This window comes from Crinia signifera, chromosome 4 (assembly GCF_055691185.1).
Source record: "Crinia signifera chromosome 4, ASM5569118v1, whole genome shotgun sequence".
Classification (NCBI taxonomy): domain Eukaryota; kingdom Metazoa; phylum Chordata; class Amphibia; order Anura; family Myobatrachidae; genus Crinia; species Crinia signifera.
The window spans coordinates 256047648-256068192 of NC_139220.1; the positions used below are offsets into that span (position 1 = coordinate 256047648).

The following is a 20545-nucleotide window of genomic DNA, read 5'->3' on the forward strand; positions in this document are numbered from 1 at the left end:
ATACAATATCGCTCATCTCATCGCATCTTGGTTTTACGCTTCGGGCTCGGTGGCTCGCTGTGCTCGCCACACTTTCTATTCTCAACTCCACGCCGACGTGGATAGTGGGGGTATGAAAAGGTCGGAGGACGCGTACCGCCGCCCCTCGCGGGCTCGCTGCGCTCGCCACACTTCGGGTTGACGTTGATCGTGGGGTGGCGTTAACAATTGGGGGGGGGGCATTTCACACTTCAGGGTGGCTATTTGGGGTCTGTGGGCCAGTTAACATTGTTCCCTATGTGAAATCGGGTCAATTGGGCCATTTAACATTGTTCCCTATGTAAAATCGGTAATCGCGTCGGTCGCATCGCATGCGATTTTTTTGGCCGCATGTGATGCGACCGACGCGATTTACATTTTATCATGCATTTCTATGTAAAATCGCAGACATCGCATCGGTCACATCGCATGCAATTATAATGGCATGCGATGCCCGCGATGGGTGCCGTTCTAGGAAACAAGTACCCAAAAAGTATATGATGCACATACTTTTTGTACTAGATCTGATCTCATCTCATCCCATCGTAAAACCAAGATGCGATGAGATGAGCGATATTGTATACAATAATTGTAACGTGTATGGGCACCTTAAGGAATATATCCAGAATCAAGCACTCAATTCCCCCGCAAGATCTGCCTACAGTCATACATGCATTTGTATAATCCAGCCTACACTACTGAACTTCCCTCTACTTTGGGCTCCCTGCAAAAGAATTGCACTGCTTGCAGATGGTACAAAACACAGCTGCCAGGCTATTAACCAATCAGCCCCGCTCCAGCCACATAACACCCATTCTGTACTCCCTTCACTGGCTGCCTGTAAAATGGCAAATTATCTTTAAGATTGGCTTAATGTCTTGCAAAGCCCTTCATGACCATAACCCAAAGTACTTGAAGCAGGATCTGATTTCTTACTGCCTATCATGATTACTGCGATCTGCAGATGATGGGCTATTAACTGTACCTAGAATCTACCTGAACTCATCTGGGGGTAGTAGAGCTTTCAGCTTCGTGGCTCCAATTCTGGAATTCTCTTCCCTGCACAGTGCGAGAGGCACCAACTCTGGGTTCCTTCATAAATAGACTGAAGACTTTCCTGTTCTCTCAAGCATTTCACTTGTATCCATTGTTAAACTCATCGCAGGGCCACCTACTCAGTGCTAAGCAGAGGCGTAGCTTTGTTTGGGGCGTTAATGGGGGGGCGCCCCCCCTCCCCGCCCGCCCGTCCATCTGGCGTGCCCCCCGTGCCCCCTCCCCCCATTGCCACATGCTTACCTGTCCGCGCGTCCCGGCTCCCCTCCTGGCTTCAATAAATTCTATGCAGACGGACCACGATAAAATGGCCGCCCCCATACCGCTGACAGTTTCAGAGAACAGTCTGCTTTATGGGGCGGCCATTTTATCGTGGTCCGTCTCCATAGCATTGATTGAAGCCAGGAGGGGAGCCGGGACGCACAGACAGGTAAGCATGCGGGGGATGGGGGGCGGGGGGATTACTATAGCACCGCAGCCCCCCCCCCCCCCCCCGGCGCCCCCATATGCACAGCGTCCCCCCGCGACTGCGGGGGCTGCGGTGCTATAGTTACGCCACTGGTGCTAAGATGAAAACAGGTATACCTGGCCTGTTGCTGACATCACACACGCTCACCTAAAAAGTTTAGGCACGTCTAAGTTTTTCCTAGGCATGTCTGCATTTTTCTTAGCACCCCCACTAAACGGCCGGTTACCATGCCCATATGCCTACTTCCTGCCAATCACCTTGTGTGTCTGGCCAGCTACCAAAAAACGTAGCAGGAGTTCATCCCTGCCGGGTGTCATACATGCACATTGTAGCCCATACGCATGCGCATTAGATCGATAATTGTCCACCGTGCAAATATGCGGCCCTGTGATCAGGTCTGAATTACCCCTATAATCTAATAAAATCCATCCAGGAATCTAAGGACAGTTATGAACCCTTGGTAAGGACTGGAATGTTCTGGACCCAGTCATTTATGGTCACGTTAAAATAGTTCTTGAGAGTTTATAGGTTGGATGTTTATTTATTTGTGGTCTGGCTGACATCACACTATCCTATGAAAAGCCACCAAGTTCAAAGACATTCCAGACAGTGGCTCTACGTTTATGGATGTTTCTGAACAGCTGCCATAGAGTTCAAATAGAACAGTCATCAGTGTTATAGATATGCATGGGTCTACATTCATAGAACACATAGTAAGTGAATGCTCAACAAAACCGGCATGCATTAAGGCACCAGAATGTGGCGAGCAATCTGAACCACCTACATTAATGCCATTGTAAGGTACTGAGAGATCTGCTGACTCATACAATACAACATTAAAATTTTCTCTGCTGATGGACTATCTACCCAGTCTCTCCCTGGCTAATATTAGCTGAAGATAGTGGGTGGGGTGATGATGCGATGAGCAGTGTTTGGCTTGCCGCAGCACCATTTTTGAAAATCCAAGATGGCCACCGCGAGCCAATGCCATTAGCCATGGCAAGCTCATACACAGAAGCCCTGGATGGGTGGCAGCCACGCAAAAAAGTTTAAAGGTCCACCAGGTGAAGAGAATAAAATATGCTGTGGAGGTCTTGGGAGAGCCTATGGCCATGCAAAAGCACATAAAGATGGCAGCCACCCCCAGGTAAATAACAAAGAAAATGCCATGAAAGTACTCGGGGAGGCGGCGGGCCCCCCTTCTCTCAATCTCTCTCTCTCTCTGGATGGTGTTTCTTTTTTTGTACTTGCACAGTTTTTATTATTATAATTTTTACAGATGTAGCTCTTCCCACATTACCCACAACTCCACCCACATTACCACCAGCCCTGTCCACATCTGCCCACCCCAAGGGTTACTATTTTTCTACAAAAATGAGAAACCGAATGATTGCTATAAGAAATTAGGTAATTGAAATCTCTTGGATGGGGGCTGGCATGAAGGAACACCACATGACTTAGCCTGCCTATAATGTGGCAGAAAGTATTCATGACACACCTCATCCGATAGTTAAACTCTGAGGGCCAGATGTACTAAGCTTTAAGTGATAAACCGGAGAGTGATAAACCACTAGCCAATCAGCTCCTAACTGCCATGTCACAGGCAGGGTTTAAAAAATGACAGGTAGTAGCTGATCGGTTGGTGGTTTATCACTCTCAATTTTATCACTTTTCAAGGCTAAGTACCTCTCGCCCTGAGTAACTTTGCTAACAAGGTTTTGCCCACAGTATCCAATCAGATCCCGCCATTTTCGGTTAGTTTAGAAAATTAAATCAATGGTCTGATTGGATAGGTTACACACACCTCATGTTCCCAATTGACCTTTATTGTGTCTGCACGCTATGCACAGAGATAAGTAAAATTGGCCCAAATGGATAAATTGTTTCCAATATTTAAAGTTTTAACAATTTTGTGAATACTTACGAGTACTTTGCCTGCCATGTTGGTAATTCAATCCATGCTTTGCTCCACAGTCTGCTTAAAATAACTAAAATAACTACACTGCTGACACCGGCACGTGTGCTATAAATGTGATAACTTTAGCAAACCAGCTTTGAAATGTGTTTTTTTTTTTCTTCTTTTGTTCTGTTGCACGAATAGTTGTCTGGATTTAACTTAATGAAATGGCAAGTTTTCAGTTTTTACATCTGACGTGCTTATTTATCCATTTAGTTAGTAATTTATGGTGAGCGATTGCAATAGCGAGCTAAATTCCAAAATGGCTGAAGTGTTTTTATTCTAGTCTATCCTATGCTTACTTAGGGCCCATACACATTATTCAATATTGTACATGATTGTAAACATTTAGTTCAGTTCAGTACAATATTGTATAATGTGTACACACCATCTGTCACAAGATGCACACGCCCATGCATCTCATAAGACATTGGGCCAGATGCACTAAGCTTCAAAAGGTATAAAATGGAGAGTGATTAACAACCAACCAATCAGCTCCTGACTGACATTTTTTAAGCACAGTCTGTGACATGGCAGGTAGGAGCTGATTGGCTGGCTGTCACTCTCCAATTTATCACTTTCGCAGCTTAGTGCATCTGGCTCATTGTCTGATTGTCATAATGTGTATGGGGCCCGTACAGTCATAAAGATACAATAATCGCAGTTGCCTTACATACGCCACCTACTGTACATTTAATGGAACTGCATGTAAATCTAGACTACCCTTTTTGTACAGTACTTAACGTTATACCAACCATATTCATGACGGTAAGAATAAATCTCTGTGCAGCTTCCGCTCCGTGGTATTGCACCATGTCAGCATCAGCCACAACAAGGGTCTCCACCGTGTGCTCCTCTGTGAGTCGGATGGCATTCCTCCGTTTCCTCCAATCACTGCCTTCTTCACTCTTGTGCAGCTTTTTTTTCCCTAAAATGGGCAAATATAAAGGAAACATGTTGTTATAATAATAATCATAATAATAATAATAACAACTACCACACACTTAGTGGTGTAAGCAGTAACTGGTGCCATAACATATTGCAGAGACTCAGGAAATAACGTGTGACTGTCTGCATCACAGGAAAGTATCCATTTTACACTAATGAGGCTTTGCTGGAAAATATTTGCTACAGGAGCCTCACAGAAATCTATCCATTATTGCAGTTGCTCAGCGTCACCCTCGCCGTAATGAAATTCCCAGCTTTGCTTTCTCACATATTTTCATGTACTGGCAAGCTGCACCAAACAGCTACAGTAGCGTAATGGCCACCAATGTGCTAAACTAGTGACTGTTTCATTCATTCTCAGTGGTCTATTAATCAAGCGCTGATAACTGTATTCTTCGGCATCTTAGCAGGTGAACCAATCTATCACTGCACCATGCAATTTATGAACAGGCATAATGCAGTGAAACCAATCCTTTCTCATGTAGGGCGGGATGTTCTAACATCTGCAGCCCAGCTCCGCCCCCCTTCGCCCCCCCCCCCCCATCGCTCACATAATTATTGCGTATGCTCTAACATATGCGATAATTATGGCAAAGGACAGCTCTTGCATTAAGAGCTATCCTTTGTGGTGGGAGACAGCGGGTCCCATCAGGTCCCGGCGGCTCCCCCCTCCCTCCCTTACCCGGCGCTGCTGCTGCTGCACCGGGCTCTCCTCCTTCCTGCACCCAGAAGAGGATCAGTGCAGGGAGGGGGAGGTCACAGGTCCGGGCAGCACTGTGCTGCCCGGACACAGATGAGGGGGGTCGTTCCGGGCGGCGGTGGGTCGGTGCGGGGTGGCGGTGGGTCGCGGTATGGGGCTTTTATGGGGCATGGGGCTTTTATGGGGCATCACCACATTTTTCGTCAGCGGGGGATGCTTAGAGCATTTTTAGTTTAAAGAATCTCCCCCGTAGTCTCTTTAAGGTGCCTCTGAAAAGTGTCTCCATAGTCTGTTATAGGGATAGTGATCTGTCCACAATGTATCAAACTGTAAGGGCCAAATGCACTAAGCTATTGTCTGACATTTTTCAAACACAGTCTTTAACATGGCAGGTAGGAGCTGATTGGCTGGCTGTTTATCACTCTCCATTTTATCACTTTTGAAGCTTATTGCATCTGGCCACATGTCTTTATATGTGCAAATAGATTTCTGAAAATGTCTTCTATCACATTGCCAGAGCATTACACTTTTTGCAAAGGCAAAATCTGATTATCATTAGAGGGGTGGATTTTGCGCGGAACCTTGTAAAAAAAAATAAAGTGAGTAGCAATAATTAGTGACATATTGTGAATCACTGAGGGGGGCAGTGATACCAAATGTTACATTATCACTGCAATATCACATTATATGATAAACAGAACCCTTTATGGCACTTATAGACTATCAAAATTCAAATGTGCAGTAACCAATAGCAACAAATTTGCTTCATCAATCCACAGCGTCTCTGGCATGCGCAGTGAGGATCAAGCGTTGGTGTGCATACTCCCAAGCATTACAGGCCAAGGTACCCCATTGCCATTAATAGTAGCTCTGTTTGGTGGTTGCTATGTCCAAACAACATTGCTACAGCAAAACTGAAGTTTACGTTTACAGAGCGGGAGATGCAGGTCCTGGCGCATACTTGCCTACTTTTGAAAATTAGTTTCAGGGAGATTATAGTTGGTAGTAGAATTTTGCACAGTGCCCCATTGAGGGGGCACCACCCATGCTCCACCCAAAGGGCATGTCTAGTTCCATATATGGAGAGATTGTGAAAAGAGATTGTGCACGCTGCACCTAGAAGCGTGGCTGTGCACTGCTACATCTGAGAGGAATCTTTTAAAATGACTTATATCCAAATGTAGATGAGCCCCAAAGCAGTTAGTAAGAGTTACTATACTTGGTAAAGTGCTGGGAAATGGTGCTGATGATTCAATGTAAATGTATCTATCTCTCATTCCTTTTTTCCCCAAAAATGTAACAGTGTAATGTGGGTTAGGTGAAATGAGGGAGATTGTTAGACTAATGAGGGAGAGAGGGAGATTGCTGTTATTTCAGGGAGTCTCCTGCAGAATGCAGGAAGGTAGGCAACTATGTACCTGGTGTAAGATGCAAGTGAAAACAAGAAGTACTGTAGGTCTGAACCCAGAGACTTAACATTTGACTCACTTTATTTCTGTTACTAGAGCACACTCAGTACAGACAACAGTAAAGTCTGCAGATAGCACATTCACCCCACTGCAAAGACCCCCAAATCAGAGCTGGAAGCATTGCTATGCTATTCAACCACTCAGTTACAGCCAGCTTGGCTCATGCTGTCTTGCTGGAAGCGATCGTTCCCAAGGGTTAGCATTAACACCTCTTTAAAAACCAGACTCTGCTCACTGGCCAGACTTCCATAGGGAGACTGGGCTGAAAATAAACAACCTTGCCACCCAGGAAAGAATATGTAGCCAGGAAAGTGATAGTATATATGCCCTACATGTTTAGTATAATGATTAACCATACCTCCCAACTGTCACGATTCCGTCGGGACAGTCCCGATTTTCGGGTCCTGTCCCGACGTCCCACCCGCGGCAGGCATTGTCCCGCTGCGGGGGGTGGCAGTTGGGAGACCCCCCAATGTAGTAGAATAGACGCTGTGCGCATGCGCACAGCGTCTATTCTCGTATGAAAATGAGGTCACGGCTAATTAGCATAAGCCGCGCCCTCATTTGCATACGCCACGCCCCCTTTTCGGGCGCTCACGCGGCTTCGCCGCGCGAGTGTCCCTATTTCTTAACATGAAAAGTTGGGAGTAGAGGATTAACGCATAGTTAATAAAATAGGGTTGAAAGGACAATTCTGTCCACAACAGTGTAGAACGGGCCTTTAACTGTATTGTATTGTGAACATAATGTTAATTTAAATCTTATAAACAACAAAGGTGTAAAACCACTGCTTAAATGCTCTCCTTTTAGTGAAGCTGGCACTTTTGTGCAAGTAGCACTGGTTTTTGTTTTGTTGTGTCCCTAACACAGCACAGTACACCTTGGACACTCCTCCTGATGAATAATGATAACGTATTTAGGGGGTTATTCTGGTTGAGTCCACCATACCCCTTTCACATGCGCCACCCATTTACATACATGATTAGCATGCAGGCCCTGCGTTACTGTGTAACATCCATTTGCAGGCCAGGGGATCTACCCACATCTTTTGATGGTTGCCGACCATCAAAAGATGTGGAAGGTGCATGCACAAGGATGCTCTGAGTAACCTTACATCATACTTGCCTACTTTAACTTTCACCTCTCCGGGAGAAGCCCGGAGAGGCAACACATCAGGGGGGCGGGGGCAAGGCTGACATCACTCTGCCCCGCCCCCCATGCCGAAAAACTCTGTGATTCGCGGGCCGCGGAGAGGGGCGGGGCTTAAATACAATTGCGTCATTTAAGCCCCGCCCCCATCACCGCAGACCCACGATTTGCGCTAATTAATCCAGCAGGCAAGGGGGGAGCGGGGGCTGTGAACAAAAAGCGGGAGACTTGCCCACCTTCCTGGGAGACGGACCGGATTTTCGGGAGGCTACCGGCCATTCCGGGAGGGTAGGCAAGCCTGCCTTACATATGCGTGCACTCTGGGAACTGGTGATGTCAGCTGCCCGCCAACGCACCATGGCCTCATTAGCATGAGAACCCCCAGCGTTCTCATTGGGTGTCTGTCTGTTGGCTGTGGGTGCACGCACCCTGAGTATGCGCATGCGCATTAAGACAACATCGGTCTCCGTGCGAGCGCAGCCCTGCTGCAAACGTACCAGAATAAGAAAGCAAGGTACTCTTTACCTAGAAGGGCGCCCATCGCGACCATCGCGACCATCGAATGCACTAAAAATCGGGTGCGACGCGATGGCCGCGATTTCCCATAGGGACCAATGTTAAAAATCAGATTGGACCCAATTTTAGTGTTCAATGCCTCAATGCCCGCGATTTTTACATAGGAAACAATGTTAAATGGGCCACAGAGCCCTAATAGTCACCGTGAACTCTGAAATGGCCCCCACAATTGTTAACGCCACCCCACGATCAACGTCAACCCGAAGCGTGGCGAGCGCAGCGAGCCCGCGAGGGGCGGCGGTACGCGTCCTCCGACCTTTTCATGCCCTACTATCCACGTCGGCGTGGAGTTGAGAATAGAATAGTGTGGCGAGCGCAGCGAGCCACCGAGGCCCGAAGCGTGGCGAGCGCAGCGAGCCCCGCGAGGGGACGCGGATACCTTCACAGTTATACGCGTCCCCTCGCGGGCTTCACAGGTGTCCGTGGCGAAAAGCGGACACCTGTGAAGCCCGCGAGGGGACGCGTTTACCTGTGAAGGTATCCGCGTCCCCTCGCGGGGCTCGCTGCGCTCGCCACACTATTCTATTCTCAACTCCACGCCGACGTGGATAGTAGGGCATGAAAAGGTCGGAGGACGCGTACCGCCGCCCCTCGCGGGCTCGCTGCGCTCGCCACGCTTCGGGTTGACGTTGATCATGGGGTGGCGGTAACAATTGTGGGGGCCATTTCAGAGTTCACGGTGACTATTAGGGCTCTGTGGCCCATTTAACATTGATTCCTATGGCCAAATCGCGGGCATTGAGGCATTTAACATTAAAATCGCGGTCAATCACCGTTTTTAACATTGATCCCTATGGACCCTAATGTACCCGCGATTTACCCGCGATTTTTTACCCCCGATGCCCGCGATTTCAATCGCTGGCGCCCTTCTAGGTAAAGAGTACCGAAAGCAATTATATGGTCAATATAGAATTTTTCTAGTATTTTTCTCAGAAAACTGAATAAAATGATGTGGGAGACTGCAGGAAGTTGCAAGTGTTTTCTCAAGGAACATGGCACCTGCGCTAAGGGCCTGATTCAGTAAACGCCACCCACCCCCCGCCGTGCGAATGTCCACGTCTGCATGTGAATGGATGTGTACGCGCAACCCACCATTCCCATGCAACAGCCCACTGTCCGTCCCCCTCTGTGCAAATGCCTTTTTCGCCCAATAGGCACGCGCAGACCCGCAACATCGGTCCCCGGGCCGAACTCGCTATTTTGTGAGTCACCCTGAATCACCCCTTATGTTCTAGTGACTTATCTCTACAGCACATGTGCAAGTCACTGTGAAAATAGCAGATGTGACATTTTCCTAGTGATTTCTGCTACAATGCTGACACAGGACAGAGAGTTAAGTGATTAAACATGGGTGCAAGGTGTGCATTCATTATAGAGCCTGGAGCAGGAAGGGGCTGGCCCTGCTGTGGTGAATGGGTAACGACATCTGCAGCTGGCAAAACTGATAGCTGTAGTTGTAACGGAGAATCATACATCTATCCCTAAGTTCGGCCTGTGGACTCTTCAGAGTAACCAGGCATTAGCAACAGCCATGAGAGGTCTCTTGTGTCTTCTGTGGTCTCTAGTAAAGCTAAGAAGACCACACTGGATTTCTAGAGCAGTCTGTAAAGGGGCATACACACGTAGAGATCTGTGCTAAGCAATTTTGCTAATTAATTTTGCTGGTGTCAAGATCTCCCATGGAGAGCACATACACACGCAGAGATTTATGCTAAGCAATTTTGCTAAGCAATTTTGCTTAAGCAAAAAAAGGCTGGGTAGTGGTTCAGAATGAGAGATTGCGATCAGTATCTCTCATTCTGTACACATAGAGAGATTTGCAGTCATTTGCTAAGCAATCTGACTAGATTTAGACTGCATGCACTGACTTAGTTAGCAAGAGATATTTAATCTCTCGGAGCATACACACGGTGAGATCTGTGCTTACTTTCTAAGCAATCTAGTAAGATTGCTTAGAAAATAGCACAAATTTGCTCCGTGTGTACACCCCTTTAGAATCTGATTGGCTGATGGGTTTTCACTCTCCACTTTATTACTTTTTGAAGCTTGGTGCATCTGGCCTAGGGATGGCCATCGTTGCCTGACCATTGATAGTGTATAAATATTCAATGGATGACCATCAATGTTTTTACATATCGATGGTCATCCATTTTCTTTTATTGATTGGTCTGTGGAGGGGGGGTGGGACTACGTGGATACCGGGGGCGGAGCTATGCTCCGTGTCCCGACATCTTGGGGAAAAAGCAAAAATGAAACTATTCATTTAAGCTTGACATCGAAGGTGGGAAACCATCTGGTTCTGCCCCATCGACATCGGCCATAAACAATCGATGATTTCTGTCGATGGCCATCCCTAATCTGGTGCCATGTGAGCTGCACACTGGACTAAAGGGGCATACACACGTAGAGATCTGTGCTAAGCAATTTTGCTTGTGTCAAGATCTCCCATGGAGAGAACATACATACGCAGAGATTTGTGCTAAGCAATTTTGCTTAAGCAAAAAAAGGCCGGGTAGTTGTTTAGAATGAGAGATTGCGATCAGTATCTCTCATTCTGTACACACAGAGAGATTTGCAGTCATTTGCTAAGCAATCTGACTAGATTGCCACGACCCCCATATAGGGAGAATAGAATAGGTGGCTTGCGTAGCGAGCCACCGTGCCTGCCGCGTGGCGAGCCCACAAGGGGCTTAGTTGCGCTCACCATGCTGTCTGGGTCTGGCCAGTCTGGATCCCGACATCAGGCTAATGACTGTCGGACCCCTGTACCACACCCCAAGTGCATACCCTCCAACATGACCCATTCCATTAGGTACAAAATCCTCTGTTCCTGGACTTCCCTGCCAGAGGCAGTTACAGAGGTTGGACTCCAGCACAGTCCAAAATTCACACAGGGGGGGACACATCAACTGCCAGTGAGTCCAGGACAGTGATGTTTGGAGTGGCTCCCCTCTTTGAATATTGGACTGTGCTGCAGCCCCCCCTCTGCAACTTTCCACTGCCAGGGAAGTCCAGAAACAGAGCACTTTGGGGTAGATGTATTAAGCCTGGTGAAGAGATAAACTGGAGATAAAGTGGAAGGAGATAACGCACCAGCCAATCAACTCCTAACTGACATATTTCAAACACAGCTGATTGGCTGGTGCATTATCTCCTTCCTCTCCAGTTTATCTCTTCGCCAGGCTTAATACATCTGCCCCAAAATTGTACCTAATGGAATGGGCCATGTTGGAGGGTATGCAAGTATGGGATCATGTACCCAGAAAACTGAGAAAGCTCACAAGGTTTAAGTTGCTGTTGCTCCGAGGTACTGTCTTGTAGACAGATACGTTTGGCAAGCGTCTCTTCAATACAGTTAAAGTCAGTAACACATAGTAATAAGCAAGAGGGAGGATGCCAGGTGCCCTGAGGATGCCATAGGGTAACCACAGTTCCGTTAATAGATGTTATACCTGCTTCTAACGCTACACTGGCCTGTTATAGATAACCCCCACCTTCCTTCATAGGAAACACTGAATTTTAAATGAAATGACTAAGAAGTGCACTTAGGGTGAGGCAGAATTAATGTTATGCCTTTGAGCGGTTTCTGAAAGACAGAAGGTGCTATCATAACTTTGTAGCATTACAGGAATGAAAAGGGATATCCTGTTCATCAAAGCAATGATAACAAGATATAGAAGTACAATTATATGTAATTAAAGTGACATGTCAGGACATGGCGTGCCCTGCACACAGATATCACTTCACAGTTACGTTTCAGAGGAGGCAGACTAATAAAAGGCAAAAATTCGATTGGCTGCTGTGGGTTTCAGTTTAACATGTGAAATATTGTATATGTATTATTAAGAATGGAAACATAACATCAGGTAGGTTTTTACATTTTCAGAGTTGAACTATCATTAAACAAAAGTAAAACAACTCATGAATAGATTCCTATGGCCTCCATGAGTAGCTATGGCAGTCAACACACAGAAAAAAGTAGACCCATGTCGACCCTGATCCATGTCGACCTTGCTGCATGTCGACCTAGTGGGGCGGACCCAATGCTTGTTGACCTAGTTGTTGTAGACCAAACAATCCACACCCTCTGATAATGGGCGGCCCAATGGCAGCTGGATCCCTGTGCATACTCTTTTTGGGGCTTCTTAGCGGTTTAGCACAAAAAATTCTCAATTCTTTGAACTGTTTCATAAAGCAATCAGACTAAACTCCACAGGAAATAACAAAGGGGGGGGGATCTTGTATGTCATATAGTATAACTTTAATGTTCCGAACTTTCGTCTACCAAGTCCTACAAAGTAATTAGACTTTTGAGTTCCAAGCCATTCTCATTATAATTCCGTTCCGAGAGGAAATTAAGATAGACGTCTTCTATCCAAAGTAACTGGACCATAATAATACAGGTAAATAGGAATTACTGTGCTCTAAATGGTATTAGTGGTGGCATTCAGCAAAGAACAGAGTATTTTACTCAATCACTGTGCACCATTTCTCCAAAGACAGGGTTACATGTAACTTGTCTTAACCCTTTGAGTCCCAACATAACTGTAAGGGATGTTCGAAATATCGGCTAAAAATGCCAGCGTCGCTCACATTTGTAATATCAATTCAAATAAAGAATTTTGTGTAAAAAAAAAATATATATTTCCTATATAAGGTAAAAATTACAGAATAAAATCCTTTGCTTGGCAATTTTTTACACCGATTTTGACACCGATTCACTTAGCACTCAAAGGTTTAAGCAAATAGCCCCTTATTCTGGTTGACTCGCTTGAGTGCAAATTCGCACCCTTGCAGGTCATCCAGAACCTGCCCTGCGAATGGTGGTAGGTTCGCCCCCCTTTGCATGCCGGGTTCAGTCGCCTGGCATGCGAATGGATGTTTTACATAAACATCCATTCCCATGCCAGTGTGACCTTCCCCTATCTTTCGATGGTTGCCGACCATCGAATGATGGTAAAGGCACACACATATATAGGGGGGTCCAGAGAACTTGTACATATGTAGATTTCCAGGGAATTGGGCCGGCAGCTGATATCCGGTTATGTCAGCTGCCCGCCCCCCGCACGTGCGTTACGGATGCATTACCATGTGTACTCCCAGCATTCTCATGGGAACACCCATGAAACGCTGGGCGTTCACATATGCTAATGTCCCAGGCCGGCACCCCACACCCCCCTCCACCCCCCGCACGAAAGGCAGGGAGCATGCCCTCGGCGAACAGATTTTGCGCGCTTCCAGCGTATATACATGCACAGAAATGCTGCTGCGCATACGCAAACCATCGGTCCCGGTGCGAATTCATGCCCGGCCGAATCGACCAGAATAAGGGCCATAGTCTATACGGGAAGCAGCATGTGAAATACAGCCCATTGTGCTGTATCATACAAGTGACAAATCCAGCCTCACATATAGCTAATGAAAGCCCATAAAGAGATAGCAGGAGGAAAATATATGCAGCATGATTCTTCGATTATTTGTAGTCCACTGACACAGGCACATCTAAAAAATACAGATCACACATCACAATACATGCATTTCGCCTTCAATTCCAAAGCCACATGCCATCGTAAAAACATATTACTTCTATACTCAATGGGAGAGGACCAGTTTCCTACAACGCACCTGATAAAACTTGGCAGCTGCTATGTGGAGTGTTAGTGGGGAGAGATGAAGATGGAGCCAATGCTTGACGCTTGTGCCTTATTATATGTTCTCTTCCTGAGAAGGGCACTCCTGGGTCTGCCGTAGTGTTGGTTGGGTGGATCATCAGCTGCTCTTCTCCTACCTGAATATATCCAGTCTGCAAAAAAAAAAGAACATCACAGAGGGTTTAAGTTGCCATATGGGGTAGAGAAGCCCTTTTCTGGGGGAAGATGTGAGTTACTGTCGTACTCACTCGTGTGATTATTTAGGCAGAACCAAGATTTAGGAGAGAATGGACCAGATGCACTAAGCTTCAAAAGCGATACAACGGATTGATAAACAACCAGCCAATAAGCTCCTGTCTGGCAGTTTTCAAACCCAGCATGTAACATGTCAGTTAGGAGCTGATTGGCTGGATGACTCTGCATCACTTTTTGAAGATTAGTGCATCTGGCCCTATGACCCCTCAAATCAGTGTCTCATGACATGTTTCCATGATGTAACTAAATACTAGAGAATTGCTTAGATATTAGCTATAACATGTACATATATATGTGCTTAGTGATACCCCCACTGCATGGTCAGCACTGGTTATTTACTGTATATAACACACATATTACGCAGTGTTTTACAGAGAATATTTAGAGATTCACATCAGTCCCTGCCCCAGTGGATGCATATCCTAGGGCTGTGGGTTCCCAGTCTGTGCCTAGGCACCCTGGGGTGCCGACTGACTCTTGCAGGGGTGCCTGGTCCAGGACTAAATCAAATTATTTATGGTCAAAGTGACAGACAACACCAGGGCTAGTGGCTGCTAACCTTCAAACATGAACAAGCAGAAGCACAACTGTACAGTGTACACCACCACATAACTCACCCTAAGGATAACAGAAAGGTACAATTTACTTCATTCAATATTTTTTCCCAAAATGTATCAATAAATAACTTTTATCTTAGGGGTACCACGACAAAAATATTGATAGTCTATGGCGCCATGATTCAAGAAAATGTGGAAACAACTGAGCTAGGGTTCATATTTTTGAGGTACCAACTAATCTATCAGTATTTTTTTTTGGTACCCAAACCCAGTGCTGTTAGGCAGTAATGCAAACCATTAAACCAACCAACTGTACCTCCCCAAGTAATGCAGTAATAGAAGTATGGGCCCTGGAAGCACCAGATAGTTCCCAATATGGGAAATGTTTGTGTGTTCTTTCCTTCCCCCAAAAAGTGAACAAACAGGGTCACCAGAAGTTATCATTTTGATAGCGGCCATACCATCACTAAACAAAAAATAACAATTAGAATATAGACACTTGAGGCCACAGCGCATAACAGCTGTAGAGCGACAATCATGAGGCCAGTGATATCATCTTTGCAACAATAAAAAAACTGGATGATGTGCCTGGTTTCAACCGGGCAATGGTTTGTTATGTGTAATATTTTACTCCTTTTAACCCCCTTAGGAGTCACATTTTTTAAAAACCTTGCTTTTCCACCAAAATCACACACAGGATGTTTGACCCAGGATTTTGGTGGGTCGAACACTGTCCCCATTTCCACTGCCCTGCTTCCCGGGTGGACGTTTCCACTGAAACGGAAAACCCAGGAAAGCAGGGCATGGGGGGCACTGCCATGTTTCCAGGCAGCAGGGGCTCCAGCGGGCGGCCACTGCTGTGTGTGGGCAACAGGGTCACTGGCAGGTGGGCACCGCCATGTGTACAGGTAGCAGGGGCAACAGCGGCTCCGGGCATCATTGTGTGGGTGATCAGTGGTTCCCCTGCTGAATCGCCCCCAGTAACTGTGACTGCAAATCATATGACAGTACCCACTAATGCCTGCTTTCTTTCTTAGGAAGTCAGTCAGCAATACAAAAGAAGGTGAAAGGTAACATGTTTAAAAAAGGAACAGAATAGATGGACCAAGTGGTTCTTATCTGCTATCAAATTCTATGTTTCTAGGAAATAATGCTATGGTAGAGATACAGCTGATCAGTGTTGCATTCAGCTTCCAAATGTTCCATTCCGTTTTCCCCAGGAGGTCAGGTGTGATAAATGTTATTTCCATGTGAACATGAAGGCGTAAGTTTAAATGGATGTGAAGTCCCGCAAGCAGACATCCGCACAGCTTACTCTGCCAGTGTGCTTGCGGCTGGCAGGGAAGTGGTTACTGAGAGTCCCTCAAAGACCTGCAAGCCACAAAGAATCACCCAGACCCTAGGGCTCAGGATAGACTTCCCTTCTTCACACAACTCCTGCCAAGCATAACAGAAGGATTTACTTGTAAAAATAAAACCCTTGAAGCACATGGAAGACCTACAGCAGAGATATATCTGGAAAACTTGTGATAATTCCTATTCAGTTGAAATGCTAAGAGGGTGTGGATGAATCAGAGGTAACACATCAGGGGAGAACAGATTGCTCTGCTCTCTAGGAAAACATCCACTCTGCAGTAAGTTACAAAGCATGACCTTTCCGGAATCACACATATATTAGTTCCAGCATGAGGTGTGCAGATAAACAAAGGTCTAGTTCTGCTGTATCGCACAAATAGAAATGCTCACTAATGAGAATGTGAGGTGTAAAACTAAGCCCACAGACAGAGTACGGCCCCTTTCACACGTGCGGCGAAACCCCGCACAGTAAAAAGCCATGCCGTAGACAGAACCTAATAATGGACATGATTGTGTCCATTCACACGGTACAGCCACGGCCCAACAGTCTGGTTGCGGCCGGATGTCACCACTGGAAGGGGCGGCTGCCGGGCTGTGGCCATCCCCACCATTCTAAACTTCTGTGTGCAGCACGGCTTCTTGGCCGTGTGGAGTTTCATCGTCCGGCAGGAAAGGGGCCTAAGTCCAGCCTCAGAGATGCATACAATGTTCCATATGGTGGGAGTAAACGCATTTACTTCTGTTTAGGCAGCATGAGAGTAATGGCAGCTATGTAGCAATCACCTCCGTCTCCGCCCCATAATGGGCCCAATACCTGCATTTGTGATTCTAACAGCAGGGGTCGTGGCCATACCCCTGTGGGAAAAAAAGCTAAATGGCAGGGGGCATGGGCTGTGTGCCAGCGCACAGGCTGCGGCTGCCTCTATCTCCCACTCAGGACACGGCACTGAGCTGCATGGGGGAGAGAGGCTGTGTTGTTGCTCTGTACTCCCACTGCCCGGTCTCTGCAGCGGGGGAGGGGGGTACAAGACCCGCGCCCCTCCAACAGACCCGGGCCTCGGTAAAAAGTGCCCGCTTTCCCACCTGTCGCGACGACACTGAATACAACACAATAAATAGGCTCCCTTAAATGGACCCTTAACCCCTTGAGTGTTGGGTTTTCCTGGGGCAGGACAACCTACCAGGGCAGGTTTGTTCTGCCCCAGAAATACTCACCACAGAAGGGACATTCTGCATTATGCAGCAGCCACTTATCCCCTTGGGCTGCTGTTGCTGGCTTCGGCTGTTTGCGGTCACTTGGAGAAGTTCGGGCCACTTGGGGGGGGCTTGGGAGCACTCAGGTGTTTGGGCGCTCAACCGTTCATCTGTTTGTGTATTCCTGTGTTTGGACGGCCGAACGGCCATTCATGACGGAACCTCCCCGAGTGGTGATGGCGAAGATAAGTGACAAAGGGGATGGTGGTACGCCAGTGGTTCACTGCTGGAAGCACCACTGGTGCACCCTTTATTTACAGTGGCATGCATGGAAATTTCTCAGGAGAGTCCGCTCAGCCAGAGAAATTTCCAGCCATACCACCGAAGGGCTAAAAGCCTATAAAGAGTCCATTAAATGAAAAACATGTTCACTTTACAAGTGGAGGGGGGGGGGGGGGGGGGGGGGGGGGCAAATTATACTTTTACACCTGGGCTCACCAACCATAGGTTTCACCACTGAACATAACATATGTGATGTGCGGTGTATCAGTGGTTAATATGTGCTACACGCATTCCCATTGAATTTCTTAATGCAAAAAGATGCAAATGGCATGAAACTTTTCCCATTCAATAGCCCACTCATTTCAGTGGAATTTCCTGTGTCTAGAAACTGCATTGAACTGAATGGGCTAACTAAATGAATGGGAGAATCTTTGCTTATTTTTTTTTTTTAAAGAGACACCTGATCCCCAAAAATAAAATCAGCAACAGTGTTAGACCACCTAGAATGGGACACAACAAGCATCAGGCAACCTGGCTAAAATGGAAACCAAACCCATACTATAAGAGAAATACTTCCCCTTTCATAGAAAAGAAAAAAAAATTATAAAACACACATTAAAAAAAAAGTAATTTAAATAAGAACCTCCCCAAACCCTTTTTCAAAACGTATTAAGAAATAAAATCTAGTTCTCCATGGAGGCTTGTTAAATTCTTTTGTCTATGTAATCTATTGTGAAATCCTCTCGTCTTTGTAATTCAATGGAAAAAAAAACATCCATGCTGAATGACTATGACTAGGAGTGACCACAAACAATATCAGCTGCCCAGCCAATCACAAATAGTTTCCCACACTGGGTGCATGTTATTGGCTAACAGATCAGGGTAGTACTGGTCAACTAAGGACACAGGCATCACAAAGACCGAAAATTCCCCGTTATGTTCTGATGAAGAACAAAAACTGTTTTTTGTTTTTATATATTAAAGTGAACAAGAGTTTGGAAACAATCAAACTTTATTCACATTTTTCTTTTTTTCTATTATGGAGCTATATGTCCCAGCAGGCACTGGGTGTGCATACTGGTGCTTGTAGTTCAACAGTCTGCAGTATGTTGTTACAGCTCTAAAATCTAGTTTAAAAAAATTGCTGGCTTATTAGCTCCCAACAACATAGTTCATTAAACTGAGTGGATGTTTAAAGCTGTAATTAATACTAAATGTAAACCATTTGGACACTATGGGGGAGAATCACAGTTTTTTTCTGGGCAGCGGTAAGTAATGAGTAACACTTGGAAATATTCAATTACTTCTGCTGACGGGCAGGAATATATTACTTGCCCCAATTTTACAGAGCTAAACCTGTCTAATATCCTGGTTTGTGCACCCAAAAGTTATGGTGTGTACACACTGTGAGATTTGGCATGAGATTTTGACTATATAGTCAAAATCGCATTAGGATCGCACAGGTTTTTTAACCTTGCGATCCAGATGCCCGATCCCGCACAGCACAAATCAAAGCCAGATAGACAGGACTGCATTGACAGATCTGTACTATATAGACAAAATTGCATGCATATCTCAAGTCTTGCCATGCGATTCGATCCCAATATGATCCAATCGCATGTCGACCATGTGTACACACCATTAGAATTCTCAAAAAGCTTCTCACCATTAGAATGCCTGTCGTTAGAAACAATTAAATACAATTCTCACCTTTAAAAACTATGTCAGTTGGCACTGGCAGGTATGTGAGTTTTAAACCACTTAGCATACTGTTACCATAAGTTTTATTATGATGTGATAGCAGTTGCCAAGTTTAGAATTCTAAGTGATTAGAATAGGACTTGCAGTGAAATGGGGTCCCTTGACTTTGGGATGCAAGCTTAAATGCATTAATCAATTGATGAACTAAAACCCCACGGTGTATTATGCTGAATAGGTTTCTTATGGTGAGTGCTGAGTTCTTTGATTTTTAGTTACACAATCTGATGGCGAATGTTGTAGTAGTAGTAGTAGTACGTTTATTTATAAGGCGCCGCAAAGTGTCCGCAGCGCCGTACATAGCAAACAAAAAAACAAATGACAAGGTAACGTACAGGGTGTGTTGAAAAATACTGTATAAATAGGGGTATAGCTGGTAGAACTAAAATCAGCATCAGTTTTGAAGTAGGTGTCAAAATTGTCGAGGAGACTGAAGATGAAGTAGAGGAAGGGAAGAACAGGACAGGAGCACAGGTGAGGTAATGAGGTAGGGTGAGTACGTGAGGAAGGAGGACCCTACTCATAAGAGTTAACATACTAAAATAGGTGGGTGGACGTACGAAATGCAATAGGATAAGTAGGAATGGAGGGGAACGGAGGCAGGATAGGAGGATCAAAAGAGGTTAGGAGGAGGGATAGGCTAGTCGAAAAAAGTGGGTTTTGAGGGAGCGCTTGAAGGAGGTAAGGGAATCAGAAAGCCTGATGGGTGGCGGGAGGTTGTTCCAGTGCAGGGGGGCAGCGCGAGAGAAGTCTTGGACACGGGAGTGGGAGGAGGTGATTAGGTGAGAGGTCAGTCGGCGGTCAGCGATGGAGCGAAGAGGACGGGAGGGAGTGTGGATAGAGATCAGTGAAGAGAGGTAAGGAGCGGTGGAGGAGGAGAGAGCCTTGTAGGTGGTGGTGAGGAGTTTAAAGAGAACTCGGAAAGGAATGGGGAGCCAGTGAAGAGATAGACAGAGGGGGGAGGCGGAGGTAGAGCGGCAGGAGAGGAAGATGAGCCTAGCAGCAGCGTTAAGAATGGTTTGGAGAGGTGCGAGGCGGGTGAGAGGTAGCCCATATGCAGTGGAACAATGTTTATATACACTGTATATGTATATAATGTGACAAGGAATTACATACACTGGATATAGATGAAGTCTTGGTCTTTATTTTGTAC

General features: G+C 46.1%; 1 protein-coding gene across 2 annotated transcripts in view; it reads right to left on the bottom strand.

Moving 5' to 3' along the window:
• The window catches only part of ADAMTS17 (ADAM metallopeptidase with thrombospondin type 1 motif 17), a 246143-nt gene that overhangs the window by 205999 nt on the left and 19599 nt on the right, over positions 1-20545 (bottom strand). For both annotated transcript variants that reach the window (XM_083184274.1, XM_083184273.1), the window contains exons 3-4: positions 13965-14142; positions 4253-4425 (exon numbers count right to left, since the gene is read on the bottom strand). In XM_083184274.1, coding sequence (XP_083040400.1) covers positions 4253-4425; positions 13965-14142 — 351 coding nt within the window. The remainder of the gene's footprint in view (positions 1-4252; positions 4426-13964; positions 14143-20545) is intronic.